The sequence below is a fragment of the Eublepharis macularius genome, chromosome 5 (genome assembly GCF_028583425.1).
Source record: "Eublepharis macularius isolate TG4126 chromosome 5, MPM_Emac_v1.0, whole genome shotgun sequence".
In the NCBI taxonomy this organism is placed as follows: Eukaryota; Metazoa; Chordata; class Lepidosauria; order Squamata; family Eublepharidae; genus Eublepharis; species Eublepharis macularius.
In genome coordinates, this window is record NC_072794.1 from 106,359,339 (window position 1) to 106,374,313 (window position 14,975).

General features: G+C 45.2%; 1 protein-coding gene across 2 annotated transcripts in view; it reads right to left on the minus strand.

Moving 5' to 3' along the window:
* Window positions 1-394: 394 nt before the first annotated feature.
* The window catches only part of BAK1 (BCL2 antagonist/killer 1), a 44,414-nt gene continuing 29,833 nt past the window's right edge, over window positions 395-14,975 (minus strand). For both annotated transcript variants that reach the window (XM_054980621.1, XM_054980622.1), the window contains 4 exons: window positions 5,610-5,745; window positions 5,356-5,499; window positions 2,273-2,453; window positions 395-1,580 (listed from right to left, as the gene is read on the minus strand). In XM_054980621.1, the coding sequence (XP_054836596.1) occupies window positions 1,476-1,580; window positions 2,273-2,453; window positions 5,356-5,499; window positions 5,610-5,745 (566 nt within the window). In that variant the 3' untranslated portion in view covers window positions 395-1,475. The remainder of the gene's footprint in view (window positions 1,581-2,272; window positions 2,454-5,355; window positions 5,500-5,609; window positions 5,746-14,975) is intronic.

Sequence of the window (14,975 nt, forward strand, 5' to 3'; positions counted from 1 at the left end):
AGCCACAAGAGGGCTTTGTTTGGGGGCACGCAGCTGCTACTTTCTCCCAGGGTGTCCTGTGGGCTGCCTGCTCCTGGGGAGCTGCTCTGAAGAAAGCGGCTGCATCGGTGAAGCTTCAGCCAAAGCAACAGCGGAAGAATCTGCAGCAGATCGTTCCACTGTCGCTGCAGCTGCAGCTTCACCAACGCGGCCACTTTCTCCAGAGCAGCTCCCGGGAACAGGCAGCCCACAGGCCACCCTGGGAGAAAGTAGCAGCTGCCCACCCCCAAACAAAGCCCTCTTGTGGCTCTTCAGGTAGCAATTCTAACAGAGAGGGGAAGGACCAGTCGGACTTCACTTCCCAGGTAACCTTGCAAGAAAAATCTAGTGTTCTCCACATGAAGAAAGTCACTTGTAGTCACACTCTGTGCACTGGAATGCAGTCATTTGCATGTGTTGGCTGAATCATGTACATGTTGCCTGGGGGAAAAAATGACATCCTGTTTCAGGTATTCACAGGACATAATTTCCCCCCATTGTTTGCATAAGGCAAATTTAAATATCAGCTATTGGTTATCAAAAGGGCAAACAACTACAACCATATCTGAAAAATAACCAAGTCATCCCTCCATTCTTCGCCATGTTCAGCTTGAAAAGTCACAGATAAATGCTGTGATGTGCAGGAAACACAGTGGCATCCTCCAGATTAAAATGGAACAGAAATAAGGTTGTTTCAAAACAGCCAATCCTCTCCACTAGTTGATAGACAGGGATCACCGCAGAGTAATAAAACATGAGTAAGACAATGACAGAGAACCACTAGCAAGGACTAAACTCTGTGCCTGGGTGAGGAAGTGCCTCTGAACTGATAATCAGGGAGAAACTCTGAAGCCCACATCTGATGCTCTTAAGGATCTTCCTCCCTAAGTCATGAGATGTTTGAATGTCCACTCAAATGAACGTCCACTGTTGTGTATACTCCTGATAAAAGGTGACCATCCAATAAATCAAGGGACAGATAGGCACATTCTCCCAATCAGGTGAATGTCACATCATTATTTCAGCACCAGAAAAGTTCATGAAAGTGGGAAGAAGTGGAGCAAGCAATGATGTCACATACGGCCCACCGTGCTTCTGCTTTCCATGGAGACACAGCTGCAAACTGTTGTATTAGAACTGGCCCTGAGATTGTTCTGAAAAAGGATTTGTTCTTCGTAGAGACTCTGTGAAGGACACAGTTCCCTTCCCTCTTCTTTCTCACAACACTGTGGCTCTGTCTTGAGCAACTACTGGCCCCTGTGGCCTCCAGAAATAATAAATCCTCTTCCATGTGTCCTTTTAATACTACACTGTGGATTCCCTGCTTTAAATATATTGGAGCCACACTGGAATTTTCCTTTGGTTGTTTCTTGAGTCCTCCTTTCTTTGAAAGCATCACCACAGAGCAGCACTTCAATAGCTGGCATGCATGTGGCTACCAGCATGTTTCCCCTCAGTCATGGCCTGAAGAAGCGACATACCACAAATTGGCCCAGCAAGATAATTGCTGCCAAAGCAATCATGTACTTCAAGTAAACATTGCTTAAGTCCATTGCTGCCACCTAGTGGGAGAGAAATGTATAATTACTTTTAAAAGTCGAGACCATACCATATCATGCAACCACAATTTCTTTTCACAGAATTTTGAAAAGAAAGGTGCCTGAAGGTCTGCAAAATGAATTTCTGTGTGTCTGATAGAGGGGAGAAATATTTCATGCATCCTTCCTCAGAGATAGACGCGCGTCTTAAAGTAAAAAATATAATTCTATAGCCAACTGCTTACATACCAAATATACTTGTTTTGGGAATCCACAGCCAACTGCAACTTCTAAGCATAAAGATGTGTGTATCTTTGTGGCATGTTTTACTCACTTCTCAAGAAGGAAAGGTGTGTGATGTTTAAAGTGATCCTAAAAGTCCCCACATGGGTTTGCTCCTGCTGAGGAACACTTGGGAGGGCCTGACACAAAGGGAACTGGAACAGAGAAGCACCGCATGGAGGCAAAGTGAGGAGAGAAAACACAGCAGACTGGACATGTCCACCTGGTACCAAAAGGTCACAGGGAAAAAGCTGAAATGCCAGTGGGCCTATCAGAGAAAAGACCCTGGAGAAACCTGGCAGAAGAGCAGAGCTTTCCTATCAACAGCTAAGGAAGGAGACCTAGTTGTCAGCCTATACTCTCTCTAATTAGATTTAAGCCACTTGCATGTTAAGAGAAATAATTACCTTTAAAAAAATGTTTCTGGAACTTACCCATCCTCCTTGCTGGGCAATCCACCGAGCGATGCGGTTGTGAAGCACAAAGTCTGCTATGAAGTGAGTGATCCTCCTTAGGAAGCCAGTCATCCCATGCTGGTATACATGGATTGCCATCCTATAGCCGAAGCCCAGCAGCGCTATCACACGGCCCCAGTTTATACCACTATCAAACAAACTGCAGGGGAAAGAGGAGAGAGGTTTGTTGTTGTTGTCGTTGTTTGTTTTTAAAGTTATGGCTGGCTATTTGTTTTCTTCTTCTGGGACACTGCTTGTTCATATTTTCTTGGCAGCAATAAAGCATTGCTTGGACAGTGCATGTGTGTGTTCATTTGCACACAGCCAAGGCATTTAAGCTGCATCAAGGCACAAATGCACAAGACCCCTTGCCTGTTTGCTGTCAGGGGTTATAAACAGCATATACGAACATACCCTTGAGCCACATCCTCTTGTTCAAGACATTCCTTTGTCTGATGGAGCCTGCCAATGGAATTTAGGTACTTCCCTACCACTTGTCTAAAGGTAAATATTTCTCAAGTGCTTCTCTTGCTCTGGAACTTGCACATTTTAGATCAGCCTCCAAATAGTCACATTCAAAAAGGGCTATAGCTTAGTCACATTACAATTGCATCAAAATGAAAAACAGGAAAACCACACCTGCTTCACAATCACAAGACCACATCATGTTTTCATGCACTGTTAATGTCAGCCCTTGAGTATCTAATGTTATTACGATCCTTGCAGAGCATGCGAATCCAGTTGCAACCTCCAAAACTGCTGACAACTGAGGTACTCCCAATCTGGACTAGAATGATCCAGAAAACAGCATGACTATGTCTTCTGCCCTACGTGTTGGGTGCTGGTGAAGTGGCAAGGAGAGAGGAGGGGGAGGTATTAAACACTTTAGAAGCAAAGCTCAGACTCCTCTTGTTTCTCATCTTGCTGGAAATACTTCCAAGATTTTTCATTTTAAAAAGACTTGTGAATCAGAAACCTCTCTCTCTCTCTGTGTCTCACACACGCAAGCACACACACACACACAAAAGAGTAGTTTCTTCAGGATAACACAAACTCTTAAGTTTTCAAATGTGGCTCTACTTTGGATACATCCTTTGGAGTTAAGTAGCAAGGACTTTTTTGTGGTGATACCCTATCTCCATGGAACTTCATGTTTAAAAGTTCGTATAAACAGCTCACACATGTTTATTTAGGAATGCACTTAGTTGACTGGCTAGTGCTGTTATTGTGATTTGTTTTTATCTGTGATTTTAGTTTTTTTTTTTAAAAAAAAACCTTTTAAATGTATTTTAACTGGTTGTTAGTTACTTTGAGATCTTGCGTGGCTGACTGATGGGATAATTTTTTAAAAAATAATCACATAAAAACTAATCAGAGTAGCAACATTCTAACACAGATACACTATTCACTGCCTTACTTACAGCTGGAAATCCACATACTGTAACTGGGAGATTCTGAAGGCACCGTACGGAATACAGAGTTAAAAACAGAGGAAAAGAAAGCACCATCAATTAATTTACCTGGTTGCAGTACACTGACCACCTCAAGGTGGTAAAACGATGAGAACAACGCTGCTTGGCTTCCCAAGAAGGGGAGAGCAGGAAGAGAGGATAGAAGAGACAGTTACACAATATTCACAAAGGACTGAGAGTGGACATACATATACACACACACGTAGGTGGACAGAAAGTGGATATGTTGTTTCAAAAAGAGAAGTAATGACCGATGCATCACAAACCTTGCGTTGGGCAATTCACTACTGTGGACAAGCTCTGGGCTCCACAAAGCCACTTACCACTGGCAGCCCCACCCCCACGGAATCTCTTTGGCTCGCAGAATGCAGAGCAGGAAATGTGTCAGCTTCTCACTTTGCGGAAGGCAAAAGGACTGACGGAGAATTTGGGATGGAGAGAGGGGTTTGCAGTGACCCCCAAGTCATGGCTGGCGTGTTTGTGAACTCCTGGACAAGCTACACACATTCATCCTCCGCTTCCTGAAAGTAGCTTTCAAAGGGAATCCAATGGGCTTAAATTACATGCACAAAGGTACCGGCTGGATATTAGGAAAAACTTTTTCACGGTCAGAGTAGTTCAAAAGTGGAATCAGCTGCCTAGGGAGGTGGTGAGCTCCCCCTCACTGGCAGTTTTCAAGAAGAGGCTGGATGAATACTTGTCAGAGATGCTTTAGGCTGATCCTGCACTGGGCAGGGGGTTGGACTAGATGGTCTGTATGGCCCCTTCCAACTCTATGATTCTATGAATACACCCAAGTCCATATTCAGCAGCAGTAAATCTGAGTAATCAGATGCATGGGACAGACAACAAGGGAGGATTGCAGCCTTCATGCTCTGCATGGGAGCACATCAGAGGCATCTTCCTGGCTGATGCTGAACACACAATGATCTACAGTAGATTAATGATGATCCAGCAGGGCACTTCACTGTTACTGTTTTTAATTTAAAACACGTAACTGCCCATCCAAGGAAACTTGAATCAGAGTTGTTGTTACCTCCTGTGCCCTGAGAAATCTGGGTTAGTCCTCAAGTAAACTTTAATTAAATTCTAAATTATCTAAAACATAAAGCAGACAAGAGCGGTAAAGCATTGTTAAAATAGATGGAATCTGGAACTCAGTTGTACATGTGAGGGGATTAGCAAGTGTGTAGAATATCTAAGAACAACTATGGCAGCTTATAACTTGGGGAAGCAAGGAAATGGATGGGATTCAATGAAGAAACACTGGAGGATATGGCACAAGCTTCAGTAGACCTCTTTTTAGCCACTTACCCTCTGTAGATGTAGATGACTGGGGAAGGCAATGGCGAACCACCCCATAACAAAACGTCTGCCAAGAAAACGTTGTGATGCGACATTCCCCCATGAGTCAGTAATGACTCGGTGCTTGCACAGGGGACCACTTTAACTTTTTTTAACCTACCCTAGGATAATGAAACCCGAACAGGACTACACTTGGCAACTCTGGATGCTGGACAGTTAAGCCAGCTTAACTGTAACATTTTGAGGAAGTCCAGAAGAAACTGGGCAGCTGCCTGCCTGACTTACCTGGAGGCTATTTTGGTGAAGTACTCATAGGCGTTGTCCCTTGTCAGCTGCAGGGACTCCAACATCTCACAGAACTCCTTATCATACCGTGCATTGATGTCATCACCAATGGTGGCCAGGCGCCTTCCGACCAGGTTGCTGGTGCTGCCAGAAGACGGCCAAAATGTGTTAGCCTCGGAATGGGGACGGAGGCAGGCACTGGCCTTGCCTTGGATTCAAGGAAGGAACTGAGGTTAAATTCTGCCGCTCTCTACCTGCCCGGCTCCTGCTGGATTGCAGCAATTTCTGGATCGATCGGCACATCTGCCTCATTCTGCTCCAGCTCCTGCTGATATCGGTGGAAGGCATAGCTCTGGAACACTTCCTCAGCCTGCTGGGCCACCTGGTCTTCTGCAGAAGAGAAGGCAATAGGCGAATGTCAGAGACAAGCAGGCAGCTCCAGTTAGAGAATGCATTCCGCTCTTGTGGTATGAATGAATGCCTTCGATGGCCGGGCCATTTAAGGGGCATGAAGTGGGCAGCTCTGGCCCTCCACACCACCCTGCAGGGCCGCGCAGCAGTAAAGGAGCCGGCTCTGCCCTTCCCTGCTACCCAGCTGGCCGCTGCGGTGGTGGAGGCGGCGTGAGCCCTGCAGGAGCTGGCTCCATGCTTTCCTGCCGCCCAGCTGGCCGCTGCGGTGGCGGAGGAGGAGGCGCAGGCCCCGCAGGAGTCGGCTCCGTGCTTCCCCGCTGCCTAGCTGGTTGCCTCAGCGGAGGCCCCACAGGAGCTGGCTCTGTGCTTCCCTGCCGCCCAGCTGGCTCTGCAGGAGCTGGCTCCATGCTTCCCTGCCGCCCAGCTGGCTCTGCAGGAGCTGGCTCCGCGCTTTCCTGTTGCCCAGCTGATCAGCCTCCCCTCTCCCTGCTGGCCAGGTAAGTGGGGAGGGTGGGTTTGCCCCGGGGAGGGGTGGGGGTGGAGAGGTTTGCTCCCCCTCGCTTCAGTATGTTCTGAAACTTTATGGAGCATATCGAAGCGAGCTAAATACCAGAATCCTGAAGTGGCCTGCCACTTTGGGATTCTGGTAAATGTGGATTTCCCCCCCCCCACTTTGGGTAAACCCGAAGCAGGAAACCTGAATTTTTTGGGGGGTGCACATCCCTAGTCCCTATGCAAAAGAATAAATGGATATAAATCTACATTAGAAATCACTAAACTCCAAAAGCAGTGGGAGAATATTTTTATCTTCCAGGACATTCCATTGCTGACCTAAAAGTGGCTGTCCTCAGAGAAACTTCAAGGGGAGATTACAATGTGAGATTGCTGAAATGGAGTTTATTCACAAATTCAGAAAAATGGATGCCCCTGCCCTGGGGCTGAACAGAGACTTAGGACTCTTATCTCACTGCAGATGCTAATTTCTGCTCTAATCAAGCTGCATTGTACCTTTACATCCTGATGCCCTCCCTTCTAACACTCCCTCATCTTTGGTTGGGATATAAAGGCTCAGGGATCTCCATTCCCACTCATGTCTGAAGAAGGGAGATCTGACTGTCAAAAGCTTACACTCTGAAAATCTTGTTGGTCTCTTAAAGTGCCACTGGACTCAAGTCCTATGTACATCATCTTGGCAGTAATTTGATGAGTGGGACAATGTATAAATCTTGTAAATAAATCGTGTGTGTGTGTGGGGGGGGGGTGAGCATCAGGTTTTGAAACATCAGCCCACAATGCAGGAGGAGCTGAAAGGCAAGAATTTATGGCAACAATATTTAGTGACAAGGGTGGACAATGTAGTCACCATAATGACCAGAAGAGGGCAGCACAAAAAACTATGCAGACAGGAGAAACATTTAAAGGCGGAACACTCAAAATATATTAACACTGTAGTTCTTAACTAATCCTCTACCACCTATTAAGTATGCAATCAAATGGCACGAAGCTACATGTAAAATATTAGGACATCAAAATAGCACTCAGGCAAGGGAACTGTATTTATATAGGCATATTTATGGTCTATACATATGATACACAAATCTCAGCCATACATTCGATGAGCCTCTTGTCATTGAAGACTAGGGTTGCCAGGTCTCCCACCAGATCCCCCTGGCAACTTGTTTTGTTGCCTACTGGTGCCTGAAGCACTGGGGGGAAAGAAGGGGGGGAATACAGGCAAGTGCCAGCATACTGGCATCACTTGGGGTGAAAAACCACATAATTTTCAAAGCTCTAGAGCATCCCATGACATCACTTCCAGTTTTCACTGGAACTGACATCAGTGTGCCAGTGTCATGCAGCGGGCACACCAGATCCTGCTCTCTAAATGCTCTCGGGGGGTTGCTGGCTATCAGACATCTGCTGAATGTTAGGTTTGACTGTTGTGTGTTTCACTTATAAATACCTGGGAAAGTATCTGAGAATCTAAGATTTTATCATCTGGGGATGGTGAGGTGCAGGGAACAACTCTCCTCCACTAGCTGACAGAAGCCATTGTGAGTGGGGAGATGGAGCTGCTCAAAATCTCCACAAGTGGGTGGGTGGTGGCTGACTCCCTGTCTGCTGCTGTACTGCACCACTGCTGACCTGGTGGTACTAACTTCTGGCTGGGCCAAGAAGCAGTACAGTGTGAGGTACTCCTGTACATAAACTTGCAAGGAGAAACAAGTCAACTCAGTCCAAGTCCGACAGTGTCAAATATGCACGTGAATTGTAACTCAGCAGTTTCTCCCAGAATCTGCCTTGTAATTTTTTCTGCTGAAGCACTGCATTAAGTCTTTACATCTTAATGACCATGGAGCCTGAAATGCTCCATCCAAGGTTACTGGTTTCTTTCCATTTCTAATGCATCATTTGCACCCATCTAGTCTCTTGCATACACAGACTGCCCAGTTAGGTCAACATAAATGGCAGAAGGGTGTGGTTGTCACACTACATGAGAAGCTTTGCAGGTGTTGGTTATTCTGTTCCATTCCCTCCATCCAAAGATCCAGTAGCGTTCCATTTACACTGACAAGGAAAGACAGGCAATAGAAAAAGGTACAGTAACTGGCTGCAGGTACAAGTGCGAGGGAAAGGTGCAGTTATATTTAAAAGGACAGACTGTATGTAACTCCTCTATTAAGTAGTGCATTTAGATATTTTTACCTTATTTTTCTCCCCAATGAGAATGGTATTGTTCCCCTTCCATTTTAGTCTCACGACAACCCTGTGAGGTATAGTAGGCTGGGACTGGCCCCACATCACCCATGGCAGAGTGGGGATTCAAACCTGGGTCTCCCAAATCCTTGTCCAACAATCTAACCACTATACTTCACTGGCTCTCAAGTCTAAAGAGACATCGGACAGCTAGGTGTGGCCTATGAAGACCTGCAGGGTCAGTGTGGGAGGAAGTGAAATGTTTAATGGGAAAATGCAAGGAAAATGAGGCCTAATGCCAGATCCTTTGCAAGGTAGGGATCAGGAGTAGCCAGCGGTACTCTTAACGCCTAAGCAACAGAACAAGAGAAGCCAGAGTGTGCCAAGAAATCCCCCAGGCACCTGGTTCATGCCTCATGTCTGAAATGTCGTGTGAACATTCTCATGGAAGATCCCTCAGCTTGCCCCTGTGTAAAGAGCCATATTAGCATTCTGGCACAGATCTTACGTCTAAGGAGCCAAACATCAAAGAAAACTTTTAAGACATTTTCTTGCCTTTAAAATTAAAAATATAAGGCTCTACCCAGAGCAACCAAAAACAATACAACACCAGCAAAGTATCAAGTGACAATACTGTAAACCGCAAGCACCCAGCAAAGCAACAGAGAGGAGGAACAGAAAACTTAAAATAAACCCGCCCACCTAAAGCTTGGGTCAGCAGCAAAAATAGCACCAGCTCTCTCAGGAATGGTGTTTGGTGAAAACATCCTGATTTCCAAAGGCATTCTGTGTAGTCTCTGGGGAACCTTAACGTAAGATCCGTTAGGAAGATGGTGGTTCTTCAGACATCTAGTGGCCAGACTGTTTAGGAGTAGGGAAGGGGAAGATAGATCAGATGGCAGGGTGTGTGTGTGTTAACCCTTCTCCCACCCAATGTCTCTTCTCTGCTTTCCCCCCAGCAGCTGACAAACACGTGACTTGGAATCCTTACTGAGGAAGAGGACTGGGAAGCAGAAGCACCCCCCCCTCAATTGCTTCCCTCTTCCAAATTGAGCTTTCCTCCCATTACATACTCAGTATGGACCAGCATTCCCAAATCTGAGTTGGTCTACTTGTATATGTGTTCCATGTTAATCCCACCCTTTCCTCCAAGGATCCCAGGACAGCATACATCATCCCCTCCATTTTATCTTTGAAACTCCACAAGGCAAGTTAGGCTGAGAAAGAATGACAGGCCGAACATCACAAGGTAAGTTTCAGGACCGAGTGGAGACTTGAGCCTGGATTTCCCGATCCGAAGCCAATACTCCAACCAGTGCACATCTTATTATGTAACATTAATTCTGGCCCAAACAGCAGTAGCAACAAGAGAAGGGTTTGTGTATGTGGGCAAGGGCTTCACACCAGTGCAGGCAACCACAGCAACTGTCAAAAGAGAAGTCTGTGCTGTCTTTTCAGTTTCTCTTTCCCTCCTGAGAACTAGTTGGGGTGTAGATGGACAAATGTACACAGCTCTAGTCATTTTAAACTAATGACTTTCACTTCAGGTAGGTGGTTTACTAGGGAAATAAGTGGCATCCATCCCTTCCAACAACAACAGAGGACCAAGAGATTTCCCAAAGCAGTGGGAATACTTGGAAGCAGTATCAGTTCTGCAAGAGAACTGCAAGATGGCTTGGTTCCCCCAACACAGCTGAAAGCACTACAGCACCAGCAGCAACAGAACACAATCAAAGCCATAAACACTAGCCCATAAATACAAGCATATGGGCAGCTGCGGGGTGCGTGTGTGTGTGTGCGCGCGCGCACACGCGCGCCTGAAGCTTTCACATTTTTGTTTATTTGGAAAATCTGCATTTCACCTCTTGAGACGAACTCTCAATTCAAACAATAAAACAAACTAATAAGCCAAGTCAGTAAAACTGCTGCAACCAGTAGAATAAATAAAAACGGATCCATAAAAGAAATGTTTTGGCTTGTTGTCTAAAAGAAAGTAAGGCAGGCACTAGGTGAGCCTCAAGGGGAAGGGAGTTCCAGAGGCAGGGTACCACCACAGAAAAAGCCCTTTCTGTAGCTGCTCATCCATCTTACCTCAGCAGGCAAGGGGAACAGAGAACAGGACTTAAGAAAATGATATTACCTGGTGGGCAAAATCAAAAAGAGTCCAGTAGCACCTTTAAGACTAACCAATTTTATTGTAGCATAAGCTTTCGAGAATCACGTTCTCTTCGTCAGATGCATGGAGGGCAGAAGGAAACTGGCCAAATATAGAGGAGGAGAGGGGGGGAAAGGGGGAAGGTAGGCAGGACTACATGGGAAAAAGTGATCCAGCCTTCAGCCTTCAAGTATTCTAGCCCCTAGCCATTTAGAGTCTCCTCCAGGTAAGAACCAGGACTTTGAATTGTACCCAGAAACAGATGGGAAGCCTGTGGAGACCTTTTAGCATAGGGGTGATCTGATCCTTGTATCTGTCCCTTGACAATAATGTGGCCATGTCCAGAGTCAACTGAAATTTCTGAACGGTTTGCAAAGACAGCCTATTATAATAATCCAGCTTGGTAGTGATCACAGCATGGAACACCATGGCCCAATCAAATTAAAATGCTCATGTTACATAAAGTTGCAGATTACATGATGTGCCTCAAAAAGCATCTTCAGGCCATACATGATGCATCATTATTTGGGAATAAGGCTTAGTGAATATAGTGAGACTCCTTCCAAAATATCATGCTGAAGATTGGGTGAAAGACAGGAAACAGGGCTTATAAATGCAGTATGCTTTCCTCCTCCTCTTCCTTTCCAGGATCTACTGGGTAGTACAGATAGTCACCTAGACAGAGCAATGGCCACCTGGCTGCCCGTGCATGCTTCTGCGCACAGATCACTCTACTTCATTTGATCCCTTGTGTGTTAGAGCGCTAAAGCAAAAACCATAAAGCTCTTGTGTTCCACATCAGCACTGTCCACTCCTGTAGCACCGAGTGAATTATTGGTGCTGGGGTCAGAATGTGCTATACTGAGCTATAGTGACCGATGAGGCACAGGAAGGATTAAGCTAAACATAATTTTTATCCCATCTCCTTAAACCACACACAGCTGGGAACTGTGACCTCTCTTTGGTTAGCTGCAAATGATTTTCTAATGTCTGGAAACTGAACCATGGTACAGATGCAACCACAAGGGAAACCAGTCATCTGTACTATCTAGCTAGTTTGTAACCAATTATCTATCAGTGTTGTATAGCGGTTACAGTGTCAGCCTAGGATCTCAGTGATCCACGTTCAAATTCTCACTCTGCCATGGAAGGTTGCTGGGTGACATTGGACTAATCACACACACTCAGGTTAACCTACATCACAGGATTGTTGTGAGGATAAAATAGAGAAGAGGAAAATTATGTCAGCCGCTTTTAGGCCCTTTTGGGGAGAGAGGTGGGGTATAAATGAAGTAAATAAATAACATCTAATTACAAACTGGGCCAGAGTGTGTGGATTAAAGGATCAGCAAAATGAAGCTAAGGACAGATAAGGGGGATTTCTATATACCCCTTCAGGAATACCCAAGTTTACAGAAAAATCTGTAATCTAAAAAAACAACCCCCCGCCAAAAATCATGGGAGGGTTAAAACATCCCAAAATAATAGAAACAATGCCTGTAGCTCTAAGAAAAGAATACTCACTGAGCTCTCAGTCGCCATTTTGGAGGTTGGCAGGCAACTACAATGATATTGCTAAGCCTTCCAAGGGGGAGCCAGGGTAGATTTGGAAGACAAATAGCCCTGGCAAGGGTTCTGTCCTCCTCCCCTGTCATGCTCCCCGATGGAGGACTTACTGCTCAATTAGGCCCAGCCTGGATAGAGGGGGAAATGACAGCCCCCTCCCCGCAAGTCCTAGTGTGACTGTTGCTTGCAAATAAATAATTTTTAAGTATTCAGGATTCCAGGAAAGCAGTGATTGCAACTTCATAGGGCTGGATACAGACAGTTAGCTTCTGTGACTGTATTTAGATTCACAAGTGGTATATGGACACCTGGGGTCAGCCTACAGGTAACATGAAAGTGGTAATCATTTCTTATTTTTTTACTGAAAGAATCCATCAATTCTCTCCCCCCTGCCAATTCTTTTTCAAGTTCTTCACTCTTTCAGAAGACATTTTGGAGGTACTGAAACAACAACCCTACTCAGTTCAAATGGACATTTGGATAACTGATCAGTATGACCCAGTGTATTCTAATCTATGTTCCTCTATGCACTAAGTCATACAGCTATCGGCAGGATAACCTGAGTGAACAAAACGAGTTGATGGATGGCAAACCTTAGTCACCTGACAAGCGTAACATTAAAAAAATGCTAATACTGTATTTGAATGTAAACAATTCTCAAGCTGAGAAATCAAAGACCAATAATTGTCTAGCACTGAACCAAGGGGAAAAACAGAAAATGAAACAGACTGACTCATAGTTTCAGCATGGAACACAGAAAAGCAAGCAAAACATGAGTGTGGTAGGAAAGGGTTGCAAAAATGCTAACCACCATGTTGTAAGCAGCCAGAAAAAAAATCAACACCCACATCACTTTTTTTTTTGAAGTTCTGATGCTACCATCCTTTTCTGGAATGAGGAACTCCCAGGGCGTCCACCCTTCTACCCTCCCCAACACACTCACATGCTGGGTTTCCTCCTCCCTTCCTAACCTTCCAAGTCCCCTCACACCTACAAACACACATCATCGCCCCCTCCCTTCCCCAAAATGTCAAATCACTTTTAGAAAATGTTTCCATGGTGCATTGCATAGGAAGGGGGAAAGCCTGGTGGCATCTGTATTGTAGGTTCATTTTTTTGAGGTTTTTAAGCTCTAATAATTGTATTTTTCTGAAAACCTAGGGATTACTGCAGGTTTGCAGAAAATATATCCTAGGTGTGTGTGGTCTATTCCTTAGCAGATTGTTACTGTTTTAGGGCCACTAGTTACTATTAGATATATGATGCATGGTGACTTGCTGTTTCTGTACTGTTACTTTTTCATGTCTAATGTACTGAGGGGATTCACTACCCCAAGATGTAATGAGGGCTACTAGCATAGAGAGCTGTAACAGGCAATGTGACAGACTCTGTAAATAGCTATTACCCATGAGAGCTACATGAAGCCTCCATATGCACTTTTGAAGTCAGGTATTGGAGGGGAATTGTAGGGAGAGACTGTTGCCTTCACTCCCTGCTTGTAGGGTTTCCTAAGACATCTGGAGTTAGTGAGGTGCAGTGGTCAGAGTGTCAGAATAGGATCTCAGAAACCCAGGTTCGATTCCCCACTCTGCCATGAAAGCTTTCTGGGTGACCTTGGGCCAGTCACACACTAGCGGCCTAACTACCTCACAGGGTTGTTGTGAGGATAAAATAGGTCCCTTTGGGAAAAAATGAAGTAAATAAATCTGGGCAGCCTCCTCCCTGGATTATCCACCACCTCTGTCCAGTTATAAAACCTGTCATGAAGCAACGTATATTCATTACTGAGCTTAGGGCAGGTCTACACATTACCTTCATCAATCAGAACCAGTATATTATTTCTGATGCCTGCAGAGAATGGCTTTAATGCCTTTCACATCCTTAACAGCAGCTGGTGTAATTATAGGCTGTCCTCAAGATCAGGATGAACCACAACACTGAGGGCAATTCTATGCAGTGTTACTGTGATCTAATCTCATAGGCTTAGACTGTAATGACTCTGCACAGGACTGCACCATAAGTAACTTACAGGGTGGCATTACTACTTTTCAGGAGAGGTTGGTGGGTATCTATGGGGGGCATATAATGTTTTGGTCACAAGAGACTGCCACAGGATGTTTCTCAGGGCAAAACTACATGGTTGCGCTTTCAAAAGAGTTGGGTCTGGATTCCCCACAGCCACACAGCAGCTTCAAGGAATTGCATTTTAAAAATAAAAGAGAGCTAAATGGGCTCAGAATACCACCTCCGGGGGGGGGGGGGGTCCTGCCTCCTCACCCCAAGCCATTTCTCCACACTAAAACAGCACCGGAGGAAGTTATTTCCCTGTTTTTGCTGCTTCATATGCACAGAATACTCCACGTGAAGCAGCAAAAAAAAAAAAAAAAAAAAAGAAGTAACACCCCCCCAGCAGAGTTTTGCTGTGGGAAATGGCTTGGGAGGGAAAGCAGGAGACCCTTTCCCCCTGTTGTGGCTCTTCCAATCTCGTTTGGATGCTTCTTTATTTTTAAAAGCCATTCTGTGCAGCTGCTGTAAGCCTGTGGGGCTTCAGGGATCACAAATTTGGCCCTCAGTGGCACTCTATCCCTATGGAGAATACCAGAATGATTTCTTTAAAAGGGCAACAGTCTGCATAGCAGAGGAAGAATGTACCTTGAAAAACTAAGAGGGAAAATACCTGAGGTAATACAATGAAGCATTCTTTGTCCAGATTTTTCAGTTGTGGGGGAGACTATAAAAAGACATTCCTCATCTTTCTCACCTGAGCTCCTGCTTCTTCCTCAGAGCCGGA